Consider the following 15577-nt stretch of genomic DNA (forward strand, 5'->3'; position numbering starts at 1 on the left):
TAAACATTACACGTGGTCCTGTTTGTAAACAACAACCACATGTACTTTACAATGGAGTACTACACCCCACGGTGCATTACTACAGAAGCAGGCGATCGACTACCAACACCACCGCTACCCAGAGCGCCTATATGACGATGAGGATTCAACGGACAATCACCAGCCTGCGATTGGTCACCCTTCCTCTAGCTTGCCTGGAGCTCTAGGAGAGACCCATCTAAAAAAACTGTAGTTTGCTGCGGAATTCTAGGTTTCCCTTCCTCTCGCCTTAACTTGCCCAGAGCTCTGTCGGGATCCCAACCTTAGTTGCTTAACCTGCTTCGGGACTCTGTGACTCCTAACTCCCTCACTACTTGCTTCGGAGCATTGAGGTTTCCTACTCCACTCTGCTTAGCTTGGTTCGGAGCTCTGTGACTCGTAACTCCCTCACTGCTTGCTTCGGAGCATTGAGGTTTCCTACTCCACTCTGCTTAGCTTGGTTCGGAGCTCTGTGACTCCTAACTCCCTCACTGCCTGCTTCGGAGCATTGAGGTTTCCTACTCCATTCTGCTTAGCTTGGTTCGGAGCTCTGTGACTCCTAACTCCCTCACTGCTTGCTTCGGAGCATTGAGGTTTCCTACTCCACTCTGCTTAGCTTGGTTCGGAGCTCTGTGACTTCTAACTCCCTCACTGCTTGCTTCGGAGCATTGAGGTTTCCTACTCCACTCTGCTTAGCTTGGTTCGGAGCTCTGTGACTCCTAACTTCCTCACTACTTGCTTCGGAGCATTGAGGTTTCCTATTCCACTCTGCTTAGCTTGGTTCGGAGCTCTGTGACTCCTAACTTCCTCACTACTTGCTTCGGAGCATTGAGGTTTCCTATTCCACTCTGCTTAGCTTGGTTCGGAACTCTGTAGAGATCCTGGCCTGACGCTGCACATTCTTCATCTACCTTTTCACTATCTTAAATTAGAGAAAGTTATATTATAATATTTCTGTAGGTACTATTGTACCTTATTAGATTTTATAATAAAAGAATAGTGGGAGTCGATTTTGAACTCTTAATTTTACTCCACCTATTCCCACAAAGAGAAGAACTTTACAATACTTTGTAAAGTTATATCAGCCGATAGAGCATATTAAGCTGAACAAAATAACCCAATTGAAAGTAAATTCTCATGCGTAGTTTTTGAGAAAATTGAAAGAGAGAACGAACTTTTATGGGACTTATAAAGTATTTCGTTAGTTGCTAATGATAATAATCAGTTCTTATTTTGCTGAAGCTGATAGCATCAGGTGCGTATCCAGGGGGTCTAGGGGGGGCCCTAAATTTTTGCTGGCCCCCTAAAAGTTTTACAGTAGGCTTGCAAAGGAACTCTAATATAGTGATGAAATATCATATGGTTGGATCGCCCCCCCTAACTTCAGCCGGGCTCCCCCTAAGTTTTTGGGCTGGCTACGGGCCTGGATAGCATCTATTGCTGCTTTGTCATTTCATAGCAATAACTCACGTACTCCTTTACGCAGTCACTGGTTGTAAATAAATTTCTTAAATGTAAATGATAAGACTTTCAACTAACCAAAATTTTAACATAGGTATAGGGTACAGGGAGCCGAAAGTACTGGTGGAATAACCAATACAAATCGGGCTGAAATCTCTTGATGTCTGGCGAAAGCCAATAACACTCAAGTGCAACGTTGTCGGATTTCGCTTATTTTAGTGTACAAGCGTAGAATCGTGTTTCCCCACCCCTACGTGCTTTCTTTTTTGTTTTTCTAAATACACCCTATCGTTATATCACGAAGAACTGTTTCAAGCGCAACTAATATGTCTCCCAAGCATCTAGTGATGCAGATCATATTAGAAAACGTCGCGAAATTTATATTGAGTATTATGACGAGGAGGATTCGCCTTAAACGTCAGAAGATTTGAGCTGGACTTTAGTATATAATTTATTTTAAGCAATACTAGGTGAAGGACATGATAAACAACTAGTTCGTATCATGAATAAAAGAAGAAAGGAAACGTTCATTTTTTAAAAAAAGAAAAGAAATCAAGATGTTTACAATAATAATAATAATAATTGAATATTGCCACGGAAGAAATTTCCAAGTATAGAGAGGGGGAGGAATCTCTCCATTCATTACAGTAACGATCATCCTCTGATGTCACTGTGCTGTTATCACCACGAATTTCTATTGTTGCATACAAATACTTGTAAAATCGTGTATTTTACATTAGTTCATATCCGTGCCGCCAATTAGATGTTCTGAGAGCATAGTTTTATTCTATTATGAGGCAGAAAAACTTTCAATCGGTAGCGCATGTAGCCTGTAGGAACTGGGGAGTTTCTGAAGATAAACAGAGAGAGAGAGAAGGTTCGGAATCAGAGTGTTATAGATGAAACATTTAAATACTGGATATGCTTAATGGCAAATCTGGTAAAGAATCGATTAAGAAGGAAATTAGGAGAAATGAAATTGCCACTGAACTCTGTAGTAAAGTTTAGTAGACATAAAGAAAAGACGAAAGTGAATCTGTTGCAAGGAGTTTTGTCTGTTGTTTAGTTTTCCGAAGGACTAAAGTTTACTAAAACTCCTTTATATAGTAACTTTGTTTGCATGCCCAAGAGGGAGATACAAGTTCTGAAAAAGTACTTGATTGATCACCATTAATTTTCACCAGGATATAGAGTAAAAAAAAAATTAGGAACATATGTCCTTGATCATGATGATATCCAAACTAGATGTGATAGAAATCAGGCATTGATCAACGCCAAAAGAGACGACCAGATAGGACTGAGTTGAAAGTAATCTGTTAAGGAAAAAAAAATGCGTTGAACAAAGAAATTTCTCGTATCTGGAACAACAGCCAATCAGGAGCCAGCATTTATCTCACCCAATCATAAGTCCTTATTCATATCTTCTTCTCTAAATAGTCATCATATGTATATATGCTCACCAGTGTTGCCACACTTGGTACAATTGTACCAAATTCAGCCCTTTTTGTCATGCATTGGCCCGTTGGTACCACGCTGGCATTTTCAGCACCTTTTGAGAAAGAGTTGGTACAATTCTACCCAATTCAGCACCATTTAACAAACACCTGTACATTTTCAAAAATGTATGTATGCCACATATTAATAGATACAATTTTGACTTAAAATTATTAATAATGTGTTGTGATATCTTTCAAAGAAGGTTATTGGACCCTCGACCGGTTTTACATTTCTTATAAATGTCAGTTTACTTACCTTATATTCTTCTTACAGCCTATTATCTATCCTCCTTCGGTTGTGAAATAAGTGAGAATAGGTGCAATTGTCTGCATTTTAATATTTTATTATAACTTACTGTTTACACATGAACTCGGAAATGATTGATTTGTTCCTCGTTATATATGTGTTTTCATATACCGTCTTGGTTTATTGGTCACTTTGAAATAGAAGCGAGTTTGGTTTCCTTGCAATACATACTGAAGATGATTCAGCTTGTGAACTGTTTTCCCTTTTAATTTGCGGCCTCTGTTATACTTTCTACGTGCGAGAAATATTTCATCTACTTCCACGGTTGTTCGGGGTTCTATCTGGATGTTTTTAAAAAGTAATTTTTTAGAATGAGCACTTTCTTGATTTGGATTCTTGGAAGAGAGGGGGAGTGTTCTAGAACTTTTCCTCTTCTAGTTTTGTGTTATAGAACCATGTATTACACTGGTATAAAATAATGAATTCAGCCCTTTTTGTTTCAATTTGGTACTATTTTCCAGCCCACTCCAGAGCTAGGACTGTGGCAATACTGATGCTCACATATCCTTGATCTCTTCATCACAATTCCTGAAGATAAGAGAAATTTCTGTTTTTGAAACGTCAGATGTTAATTTCTCCATCTGGGTGGTTAATAGCCCGAGAACACGTACTAAAGCAATTAATAATGTTCGCAGTTGTCGTTGTGCAGTTCGATGCAATTATTCTTTGGAAATGCTTCTGATCCCATGGTTTTGATGCTAGTCACCGTGCAATAATCGGATACATCAGCTTATAAATTCTTATAATGATAAAAGGCCTATAAAAGATATTTGGGGCACCTAGTAAAGAGCATACAAAGAAATAAGTAAAATGCGCTAAGTTGAATTTAACTTGATAAACAAAATTGAAGGAGTTTCATATCTAGGTTTGCTTTAATTTCAAAATTCTCTACAACCTTCCGTTTTAGACAGTGGAAATAATTTAAGGTACGCACCCCTTACTCTAACCCTCCCTGGTTACGGTCCTGGTTAATATATTGAAATTTTAATTTTAAAAATTGGAGCCAATTTCTCAGTCGCAATAACAAAATAGAAATATAACTCTTATTTAGTGCACTTGAACAAGAAATCTGAACCCAAGTATAGTCAAGCCAAACTATAAAGAAGAAAGTTATAGTTTCACAAAGTTTGTGAAGAACAAAGTATGCATTTGGCGTGCAGCTCAGTTATCAAGGGGGAAGAGTATAGTATCTATATATGTAAAAAGAAAATCTGTATTAACCAGAGTTCCGTGAAAAAAAGATAAAATGGTTTAAGCTTTCTTTCCCACACTCAAAACCTGAATTCGGTTAAGTGTTAAAACTCAAACTTCCAAAAAGAATACTCAAACATTGAACATGGACTTTCTTTCTATGTTTTTCACAGGAATTAGAGAGTTTGGAATTCCACCAACAGACCCTTTAAACGTTCCAGCTATTTTGATTGATCAGGGGAGAGGTCCAGTAGGAATATCTCTATCTTTCACGAACGCTCAAATTTATGGAATTGACAATCTCATTGTGGAAACAGTCAGGTAAGATACTTAAGATACTTATGTACTTTATAGTTTATTTTCAGCGCTGAGGCTATAACAGAAAGGGAGGGTTAGATCCTATAGTTTAACCATTTCAAACCTAATTTTCTTTTAGTAACTAACAACTAAGTGTATAAGTGGATCTGAAAAGGTTAGGAGATGCATGACGTCACGCTGTCCCCCGTGCTTATCTTTTTCCATTGTAATTGTAACAAATGGAGACTCTATCTATAATTTTGAAAGTGGGGGAACGACGTTTCCCCACGTTCCACGTAACTTTTTCCACGTAAGTTATTCTATTAATAATGTAATATGGTATCTGTCTAAGGCACTAAATGTTCTCAAATAAAGCATTCCATTATAATTATCCAATTAAGAAGTAACATAATGAACTGCATATTCATTGGAATAGATATAAAAGCTAAACGAATTCATGTAACATCCCAGCCATTTGAACTCACTCCAAGAATTGAGCTCAAGTCTTCCACATAACAGACGACAACTCGAATCTTTCAACCAAGGTCAAGTTGCAGAGATATTATTCTTAAGATTTTTATTTTGCTTTAATATAGCACTATATTTGAAAAGTACTTTTAGTGTACATTTTGTACCAACAGTTCAAGGCCATTTTTATCGTAATTAGCATAAAAATGGGAACTTGCAAGGTTGTATTCAATCTTTGAGTATCAATACGATAAAGTGTCTTTCTATAGAGTTCCTTAGTAGGTTAAAAATAAAAGGGATATTTATTTCTTACAACGACTGAGAGAGTGTTGCTTCTTATTTAACACAAATTCAAGCTTCAGAATTCCCCAGCGGGAAAATCCTAATTAAATCTTTTCCAGGATTTTCCATCACCCACACAAGAAGAATATTAGGAGAGTACATTTAAATATAGGTTATGACCATCTTCTTAAAATTTTTACTTCATACTTCTCAATCATAATGTTTTCAACGTCAAATGGCCTCATTACTATTCTTGGAATTTCATTTAAAACTAACTAACTAACTAACTCTATGGGCTATGGAACCCGGAGGTTCAATGCCGCGTTCACTAAAGCTCTCCACTGACTTCTATCCTTAGCTAATTGGATCCAGTTTCTACTTTGTATTTCAATCTCTGATAGATCCATCTAAATATGGTCCTCCCATCTGCGCCTAGGTCTTTCTAATGGTCGTTTTCCGATTGGTCTTCCAGTCAAGACTTTGCAAGCGTTTATACTTTCTTCCATCATGACTACATGACCTTCCCACCTGAACCTCCTAGACTTGATGACCCTAACAATGTTTGCTAAACCGTATAAATTATGTAGTTCCTCGTTATGAAGTTTCCGCCACTCCCCATTCCCGTTCCTCTTAGGTCCGAATATTCGTCTCAGGATCTTGTTCTCAAATACTTTCAGTCTATGTTCTTCCCTCAGAGTAAGTGACCATTCCATTTAAAAATACATTGTTAATTAGATAATTGTCTCGAACTACTTTCATAGCATTATTTTGAAAATTAAGTTGTCAAGTATTCTTTCCAGAAAAAAGAAAACTTAAGAATCATGTAAAAATTGAAGTTTTTCTTATTTTAACTTCTTACAAATACTTTAAATAAAAGTATTATTACAAAAATTATTATAATTATTAAGCTTTTGTGTGGAGTAGGTGCTGAATAGAGCAGAAAACGCGAGGTAACGTAACTAGATGTTTTAAATGTGATTGTGAAGAAGAATTTAAATAATTAGAAATCAGTGTTTGACAAAGTATATTAGAATAGTAGAGAAGAGAAGAATAATGCTTAAGAAAAATTTAAAAACAAGCGGGAAAAATAAGGGGGAATATTGAGAAGTTCAATTATGAGATACGTCATACAAGGTATGAAGGAAGGAAAAACAGAAGAGATTGAAAAGATATTAAAATAAAGTACAATATTGATGATAATTATAAAGAAAAGGAACTGATTATAACATAGATAAGAAGTTGCATTCAGAGGACAGGTACAGTGGAAGTATAAAGGAGGAGGGACAGAAATTATTATAATTGATAGAGAGTAAATGGAAAACTCTTCAGCCAAGACGAAGAGGTTTTCTGAGGATCATACTACAGTGCCAATCATGTAAGTTATGGAAGATTACATTATTATTATTATTATTATTATTATTATTATTATTATTATTATTATTATTATTATTATTATTATTATTATTATTATTATTATTATTATTGTTATTATTATTACTTCAACTATAAGAAAATGTTTATTTCCGCAGAGCCGATCCATCACACTTCTACCTTGAAGGGAATTTAACTGCTGCCAAAGTAAGTATTGTTGGAGACTACGAAGTTACTGGAAGAATTTTGTTGCTGCCTATTACTGGAGAAGGATTTAGCAACATTACTTTTCGTAAGTAGAAAAAGTCAACAAGTCAACAACTTTTATTTTTGAATACGAGGTCACAAAAATCAGAGACGGTAGTGGGATATAAGTAATGAATTATCTTAACCAGTTTCTTGTGTGGGTGGACGTGCCTATTTTGGTGGAAGGAAGACAATGTACGAACATTCTCACATAGTACAGATACATCCCTTAGATGTCTCAGAGATACCAGTGGTAGGGCACCGAGATGTGTATGGAATATTATTTTTTTCGTTAGTTGACATTCAGTACTACTGTCAAACATGTCTGCGTTGTTTGGAGAATAGTTACAATATGATTTTTGGATGCCCACACTTCGTCCCGTGATTGATACACCTATAGACGTAGCTAGATGAGGACTAGGCCTCCATTTAGAACACTGTTGCCCCCGGAGAAAATTGTTGCAATGTTATGTAGTCATTGAAAAGTTATTTCAATACTCAGAAGCAAAAAACCATGCAACTCTCACCCTAGTAAAATAACTTAGTTATACCAATGGGTACATAACGATGAAATAGAACTTTAATCCCGTGGATATTTCAGTAGTTCTTAAAATTTCTACTGCGATTCCGAATGACTAGGTCAGGTATATTATCTATGGTAGTCTCCTGAGCATGTTGAACTATGTGGGTTGAAAGAAAATACGAATATTCTGTTAAAGGGTTAGACTACTAAATAGTTTTCAAAAGCTAACAATTTTTCTTTTGCCAGTTTTTCGTAAGTAAAAGGAGATAATGAAATGTAACTTACTTCAGTAATAGATAATGTTATTCTACACCCGAAGATACGAGTCGGAAGAATTTTCAGTGTTGCCATCCATAGAAATTACACTGTGACCAGAATTTGAATTACCCAAAAATCTAGGTTATGGCAGCGACTGGAAAAATGACCTCAACGCCAATTCATGACTTATCATACTGTCTGTGTTCCTTGTTAATACTATTTAAATAATATTTGTATTTTAGTTGTACTGTTTATTAAAAATATTTATTTTGTACTCTTTATTACAAAATAAATACAAATATTATTTAAAAAGTAGTTAACAATGAACACATACAACATGATAAGTAGGCCTAATTAGTCGCCGTTGAGTTCACTTTTCTAGTTGCTGTCATAACCTAGATTTTTGGGTAATTCAAATTCTGATCACTGTAATTTATATGGATGGCAACACTGGAAATTCTTACGATTCGTATTTTCGGGTGTAGAATAACATTATCTATTATTGAGGTAAGTTACATTTCATTATCTGTTTTCATTTACGAAAATCTGGCAAAAGAAAAATTGTTAGCTTTTGAAAAATATTTAGTAGTCTACCCCCTTAATAGTATGTAAAAGAAATCAATCGGAAAGCATAAGTCGGAAATATGTAATAACAAAATTTTATCTTAAGAAAAATCCTATTAAACAAGATTACACAATATGTAATATATCTGTTCTAAATATACAAACGCATAAAGATCGTAGTGTTAAATTTGATGATAAGCTTACTTTCAGTAGATATTTTGGTATTGTTACAAAAAAGATAGGAATGTTATATACAGAAATTCAAAACATCCATTTAGGCAGTCCCCACGTCATCAAAATCAGTTAAAAATGGTGTCAATCATTTGTGCAGAGAACTGCAACACAAATCTTCGTTTATGCAACAACGAACAAGGAGCTAGAATATTAACAAAGTGGGGGATGTCTAAACGGTAGCCGCACATTGTCAAAATCGTTTGAAAATTGTGTCAATCGTTTGTGCAGAAATGTGCAATACAAATTTGCGCTTGTGAAACAATGAACAATAAGCTAAAACAAAAACAAAGAAGGCTGTTTAAACAGTAGCCTCTCCATCTTGTCAATATCGGTCGAAAATAGTGTCAATTGTTTGTGCAGAAATAGGCAAAACAAATTGTCGTTTGTACAACAATGAACGATGGTCTGGAACAGAAACTAAATGGGTCTGATAAAAACAAGTCTAAACGTAGCTACTCACCTTGTCAAGATCAGTCTAGAAAGATTCTGTCATTTGTGCAGAAGAGTTCAACACAAATTTTTGTTTGTGTAACAATGAACCATGAGCTAAAACAAAAAAGTGGGTGGCTGTTTAACGGAAGCTCTCCACCTTGTTAAAATCAGACGAAGATAGTGTCAATCGTATGTGCATCGTTTATTCATCTACTTATAACAAGGTTTTGATTGCTCTTGTATTTAAATACTGTTCGTCTACATCATCTATGGTTTGTTCGACAAATCTTTTCAAGCTTGACACTGTTTTCAACTTCTTTCAGCCACTGTTCGTCATAGAGTTCAGTGGTGCCCACCCCCTCATATCCATGACGCACCCCCCTCAATTGTCTATCCGTAGGTGTTCTTCCATGAAAAAAAAATCTTTTCGATTAATTTTTACACCCCATCAAACATATTTATATACATTTTTAACACCCCCAAATATTTCAATGACGCAGTTTGCGTCATAGTCCCCCTTTGTGGGCACCCCTGATAAAATTAATTACTATACAGATAAGGTCTGTCCTTTTTAACAAAGTTTAAAATAATAATTCTAAACATAATTTTAAAATAATTCTATTTCTTTCTTTGCAGTTGACAACGACATTCTAGTGCGTATTCAAGGAAAACCTATAACTAAAAATGGAGAAACATATATGAAATTAACAGATTTTAAATTTCTGATTTATCCAAAGTTCGGAGTTATCCGATTAGATAACTTGTTTAATGGAAATAAACAGCTTGGTAAGTATATTTTCCTTTCATAGTACATAAATCTATTGAACAAAATTATAACCATCTCATGGAACTTAAGAACCCGAAAGTACAACCTGCTGTCTTTAAGTTTTACGTCCGACGATTGTGCTGGTTAGGCTAAAGGAGACGGTGATGATGAAAAATGAATTAAATGGTGGGATGAAATAAGTGGAAGGAAACAGGAGAACCGCGAGGAAACCCATGCACACAGTGTTTGTCCATCATAAATTTCACGAACTGGGATCGAACCAAGGACTCCAGACACCAGAGGTGAACGCTTTACTATGAGCCACCGCGGCCACGTGAGTGAAGTTTTTCTGAGTTTTACATCCCACTGTTATACCTTGTAGGCTAAAGGGCACGGTAATGATTAGAATTAATAAAGTAATTGAGTGGGAAAAGTGAGAGGTAACGAGTGAACCCCGAGGAAACTCACGTACTTGGTATTTGTCCACCATAAATTCCATTTGGTGCGAGTTGGAATCTAACCAAAATTCTACGCACCAAACTTGAACGCTCTACCATTGAGCCAACTTTGCATCCTCCTTCTTGATCTTGTGTGACTCTGATATCAGCATAGTTATATGAGTGTACGGTGAATGGATTTTCAACAGTGCAGAATGTGGATTATAGTGAAGTTCTTCGTCGATTTTTCGTCTAGGTATGTCATCTGTCACAGACAGATGGCAATCGCTATTTAGTTCATTCTCAATTATCACTTTGTCCTTTTCTGTTCCAAGAAATTTTTGTTCCCTACTTACTCATTGTACTTCGATCCACAATTTTCAAAGTATTTCTCTATAGTATTTTTTAAAGTTTATAGCAGAAACTGCTGTTAACATTCACTAACATTATAATTTGCTAAGACTATGTAGAAAAATAAAAAGGTTAGAGTGCATTTCATTATCAGTGTTATTTTAACAGGTGGCATCATTTTCATTCAGCATCAATTGTTAGGCTTGCAATTTTAAAAAAAAATCTCGAAAACTACACATGAGATTTTACACTAATACATATCATTTTGTTGTATTCACTGATATCTATTGATGGGTATATGATCTTGAAGCATTTTTTTTTCGGTTAACGCCAATAATATTGTAAAAGTTGTCCACCTCGGTATCATGAATTGACTCTCTCCTTGTTGAATGGAGGCCAGTGTTCATCTGGTTGATTTCAGTGATGCCAACCTGAAACGTTATAAAATCATATCTCGACAGGTAAAAATTCCCATTTTGCTCTTGAATTTCCTATGCTATACTAAAACAATAAAAAAAAAAAAAAAAAAAAAAACTTAGAAAATATAAACAGTGAAATTAATGTATTTCAGTCATTTTCTTTGACACATGAATAAATAATCCAAAAATTCCGATCGTCTACGTTTATCAAACACCTTACGAACCAGTATTTTCCTTATTTGAAAGACAATTGAAAATTCTTATGAAAGCAAGTATATTTTGTTCTGAGTTTACATTCCCATCACGCTTTTGTGCCATGATGTTCCACTGAAACTGTGCCACAATCAAATGGAATCGTTGAGTTTTACGTCCCACGTTATGCCGGTTAGGGTAAAGGAGACGGTGATGATGGGTAATGAATGAAATGGTGGAATGAACAAAGTGGTGGGAAATGGGAGAACCCCGATGAAACCCACGCACACGGTGTTTGTCCACCACTAAGTTCACTTGGCTGGGGCTGGGATCGAACCCTGGACCCCAAGCATCAGATGTGAACGCTCTACCACTAAGCCACCGCGGCCCCGTGCCACAATCAAACTACATAATGGTAAACTTCATTCTTGAGTCATTTCGTATGGATTGAGTAAGGGGCGCGGTGGCTTAGTGGTAGAGCGTTTACTTCTGGTATGTGGGGTTCCTGGTTCCATCCATGACCATTGAGTTTGTGGTGGACAACATCGTGTCCGTGGGGTTTCTCGGGGTACTTCCGTTTCCTTCCACATTCTCATTCCACCAATTCTTTCATCATTATTCACTTGCTTTAATTGTCGTCTCTCTTAGCTTAAAGAGCATAATCCTAGGACTTTAAACTGGAAAATTTAATTTAATTTCATTTTCATTTCGACATTTTACCGTCTTCCATTGTTCCTTGGCGCTTGTTTTTTGAGATTCAGAAGTAACTGTATACTCGCTTTAACACCAATATGCATTTTATACTAACAAAATTTGGACAATTAGAGATAATTTCATGTATATTAGAGACTCATTTCTCTACTCGCCCATAGATAATTTTGTTAGTGTCAATGAAATAGATATATGGAAAATCCCACAAATCCTGGAGGGACGGTGGCTCAGTGGTAGAGCTTTCACCTCGGTGCTTGGGGTCCCTGGTTCGATCCCTGCTCGCGCCGTTTGGACTTTGTGGTGGACACTGTGCTGGTGGGTTTTCTTGGGATTTTCCCGTTTCCTCCCACTTTCTTCATTCCACCATTTCATTCATTTCTCATCATCACCGTCTCCTTTAGCCTATCCGGTATAATCGTGGGACTCAACACTTAAAGATTTCATTTTATTTTCCATAAATCGTGTCATTTTTTATTTTTTATTTTTTACGAAAATTCCCTTTATTGCGTTTCGTGAAATCATTGTCAAAAAATCTTACAATTTGGGATTTTCCCCATGGGTTGGCATCACTGGCTTGAATTTATGTTCTGTGCGCACTAAAATTGCGCTACAAGACAAGTTGAGCATATCTTGTGTTAGAAACATGTTCTGAAAGTAACCTCTGCCTCTATTAGAACAACTTTGTCTCGTCTCTCGTATCTCGTCAGAAATCCCTTATATGCAGAGTAGCTTTGACCTATGATTAGCGTTATACTAAAAGCCTAACTACTGCAGGAAACATATGTTAGTCGAACTCCTTAGTATGACACTAATCATGTGTCAAAACGACTCTGCATATCGCCTATTATGTATTGTCTCGTGGGCAACTTTAGAATGTAAGCTTTGCTTGTATGGCCACTCGGCTCAATTTCGTATTTCCATTACCATTATTTACTACATGTTATTTCTTTTTTTTTAATTTTCTCCTTCAGGTGACACAATGAATGCATTCCTGAACGAAAACTTCTCTGATGTATTTCAAGAACTGCAGCCAGCTGTTAACAGAGCATTGAGTGAGCTATTTGGCGGACTAGCAGAAAGGGTCTACGATAAAGTGTCATACGCAGAAATGTTTCCAGATTTATAAGGCCTTTATTTCTCTCATCTAACGTGTATAGAAGTATGAGTGTGTGCCATATATTCACGAATGATATCATTTGTCCGAAAATAACTCATTTGTTTACAAAGTTAGTTTCAGTAAGTCAAACCACATAAACATCATTTTCATCATTGTGTGTATTAAAGAAAGAAACATTGGGCCTTATACACAGTCATTCTGACACGTGATTAGTGCCATATTAAAGAGTTCTACTAACATATGTTTCCTGCAGTAGTCAGGCTTTTAGTATGATGCTAACAGTACGTCAAAATGACTCTGCATAAGGTCCATTATCTTAAAAATACTCGTGTATCTTTTTCAATAAAGACACAACGACACTTAGTAAACTAGTCAATGTTTTAAAAATTGTCTTCATTCTTGGCTATTTGATTATCTAAGCCTACTGTTTTGTTTACAGAGAATTATTTAACTATAAAACAGATTATATCACTATTTGAAAACTCATTCTTGACCTTGAGGCTTTTTAAAAGAAAAAACTAACAGGAACAAATACATTTTTAAAATGCTGTTGAAAATGCATTTAAGGACATGCAGTGGGAATTCATTTATCTGGCTCAAAGCCGGTACGCAATGAGACGGTAATAGTGCGTTAGAACAATCCTAGCATGACGTCATGAGGCATATCGCAAGTGTTATACATTTTGCTTAAAAACATAGTGCTTTCTTTAATAATTCTTCTAACTTCCTCGAGCTGCAACAGAAACACCTGTTTGGGTAGAAATTCGATAATAAAAATGGTCTTTTACCGTCTATTTTATTATATCCTACCCAACATTTTGGCAAAGCTGGATAATAAAAGCCATTCGCCGGAGCCCGGGTTGCAGTTCATGGCCATTTCACTATATCTTGCACATGTTTAGTTAATTTTAGATCTTAATATCAAGCAAGCAGACCAGAGTAGAGTGCGCTGCTTGACATGCGGACATGCGTTATGCTGCTGGCGGTCCGGCAAATTGTCCTGGACGAATTTCACATCACGAATTTGTGACACTTTTTATGATTCCCAAGATAAAGACCAGGGATGTCAGAAGCAATAGTGTAAGGGATTTGCAGGAACATAGAACTCCTCAGTCGACTGTTCAGTACTGTTACGTTCACATGGGGGAATACGCTGGTCTTAATACACTAGTTGCTGACCTCCTGTCAATTACGGCTGTATGAACAATCCTTCTATCTAGGTGGTTCGTTGTACTTCACCAGGTCCAGGACTGAGAATTACGTCTACTGTGGGAGCCCTCTATCTTCTATCATACACAACCAATGAGCCACTTGAATATATTTACCTGTGCGAGTACCCGGTTTCTCGTAGCCTCACTACACAGCCACATTCGAAACTACTTAAATCCATAGTAGTTCCCTGCCATCGTCATAGGGTCGCAAACTCGCATTTCGATCAAAATACAAAATAATTCTCTCCCATACATACACATAGCCAAGGGCGCCCATGTTGTGGTTTCCAAAGGGGGCAAGTATAAGCGACGTTTCAATAAATAGTTTCAAATTTTGCTGTAACTAATGTAAAAATTCTATTGGATTTTCGATATTCTGAAGTACAATTTCCTCTAGGGGGCGAGCGCCCCACCTTGCCCCCCTGATGGGCGCCCTTGAACACAACTACACTCGTAGTGTTGTCATCAGGCGATATTCAAAGTACTAGCCGCAAGCATCGTATAGATGTCATCTACATGATGCCAGCCTGTCATCTACGGTGACCGGTGTGCTGGAACATTCAAACTAGGCTTAGTATAACTTCTGTAGACATATATTCTGTGGTAAGAATTTCGCTCAAATCGGACGGACAACGTAATGCGATGTTTATTAATGTGTTTCCTCCAGCATTAGATACAAATAGCTTACCACATCTAACTTGTTTCAGCTGTTACATTTCATTATATATATCAAATTGTCTCTGAAATAGATATAATAGATTTTAAAATATGATATGAAAAGTGTGTTGTAAAGAAGGATGTATAAATAATTGTGCAACTCAAACTTATTTTCTTTCTGTTGAAATAGCGTCTATTTTACAGGTATGTACTTCTCTTATGAAAAACAGTACATATATGTGTCAGTACAAATATGAATTTTATTTAAAATGTTAAAATAGAAGAATTACATTATAATTGTAAACTTTATTTTTCATTTTCTATCCTGTAATGAAAATAATATATTAAAATTGTAAATAAAATAAATTAATGTAATATTTGATACCTTTTCTTTTTATTTATTTTTATAATATATTCCTTTCTGTACTTTGTAAAAAAAAAGCACTAATAGGTCATTAATACACGAACAATCTTTATGTTTTCAAATATTCTGAAATATCCGGAAATACATAGACTATTACGTAAATAGTCAATTGTATTTTTATACGAACGTGATAACAATATGAAG

The 15577-nt window shown here is 36.0% G+C and overlaps 1 protein-coding gene across 1 annotated transcript in view; it reads left to right on the forward strand.

Annotated features, from left to right (window-relative positions):
• The window catches only part of LOC145692536 (protein takeout-like), a 58625-nt gene extending 43292 nt beyond the window's left edge, over nt 1-15333 (forward strand). Inside the window, exons 3-6 of the mRNA XM_081767844.1 lie at nt 4647-4794; nt 7050-7183; nt 9785-9934; nt 12996-15333. Coding sequence (XP_081623970.1) covers nt 4647-4794; nt 7050-7183; nt 9785-9934; nt 12996-13150 — 587 coding nt within the window. The 3' untranslated portion in view covers nt 13151-15333. The remainder of the gene's footprint in view (nt 1-4646; nt 4795-7049; nt 7184-9784; nt 9935-12995) is intronic.
• The last annotated feature ends 244 nt before the right edge of the window (nt 15334-15577 follow it).

Source organism: Thermobia domestica, chromosome 8 (genome assembly GCF_964235325.1).
Source record: "Thermobia domestica chromosome 8, izTheDome1.hap1.1, whole genome shotgun sequence".
Classification (NCBI taxonomy): Eukaryota; Metazoa; Arthropoda; class Insecta; order Zygentoma; family Lepismatidae; genus Thermobia; species Thermobia domestica.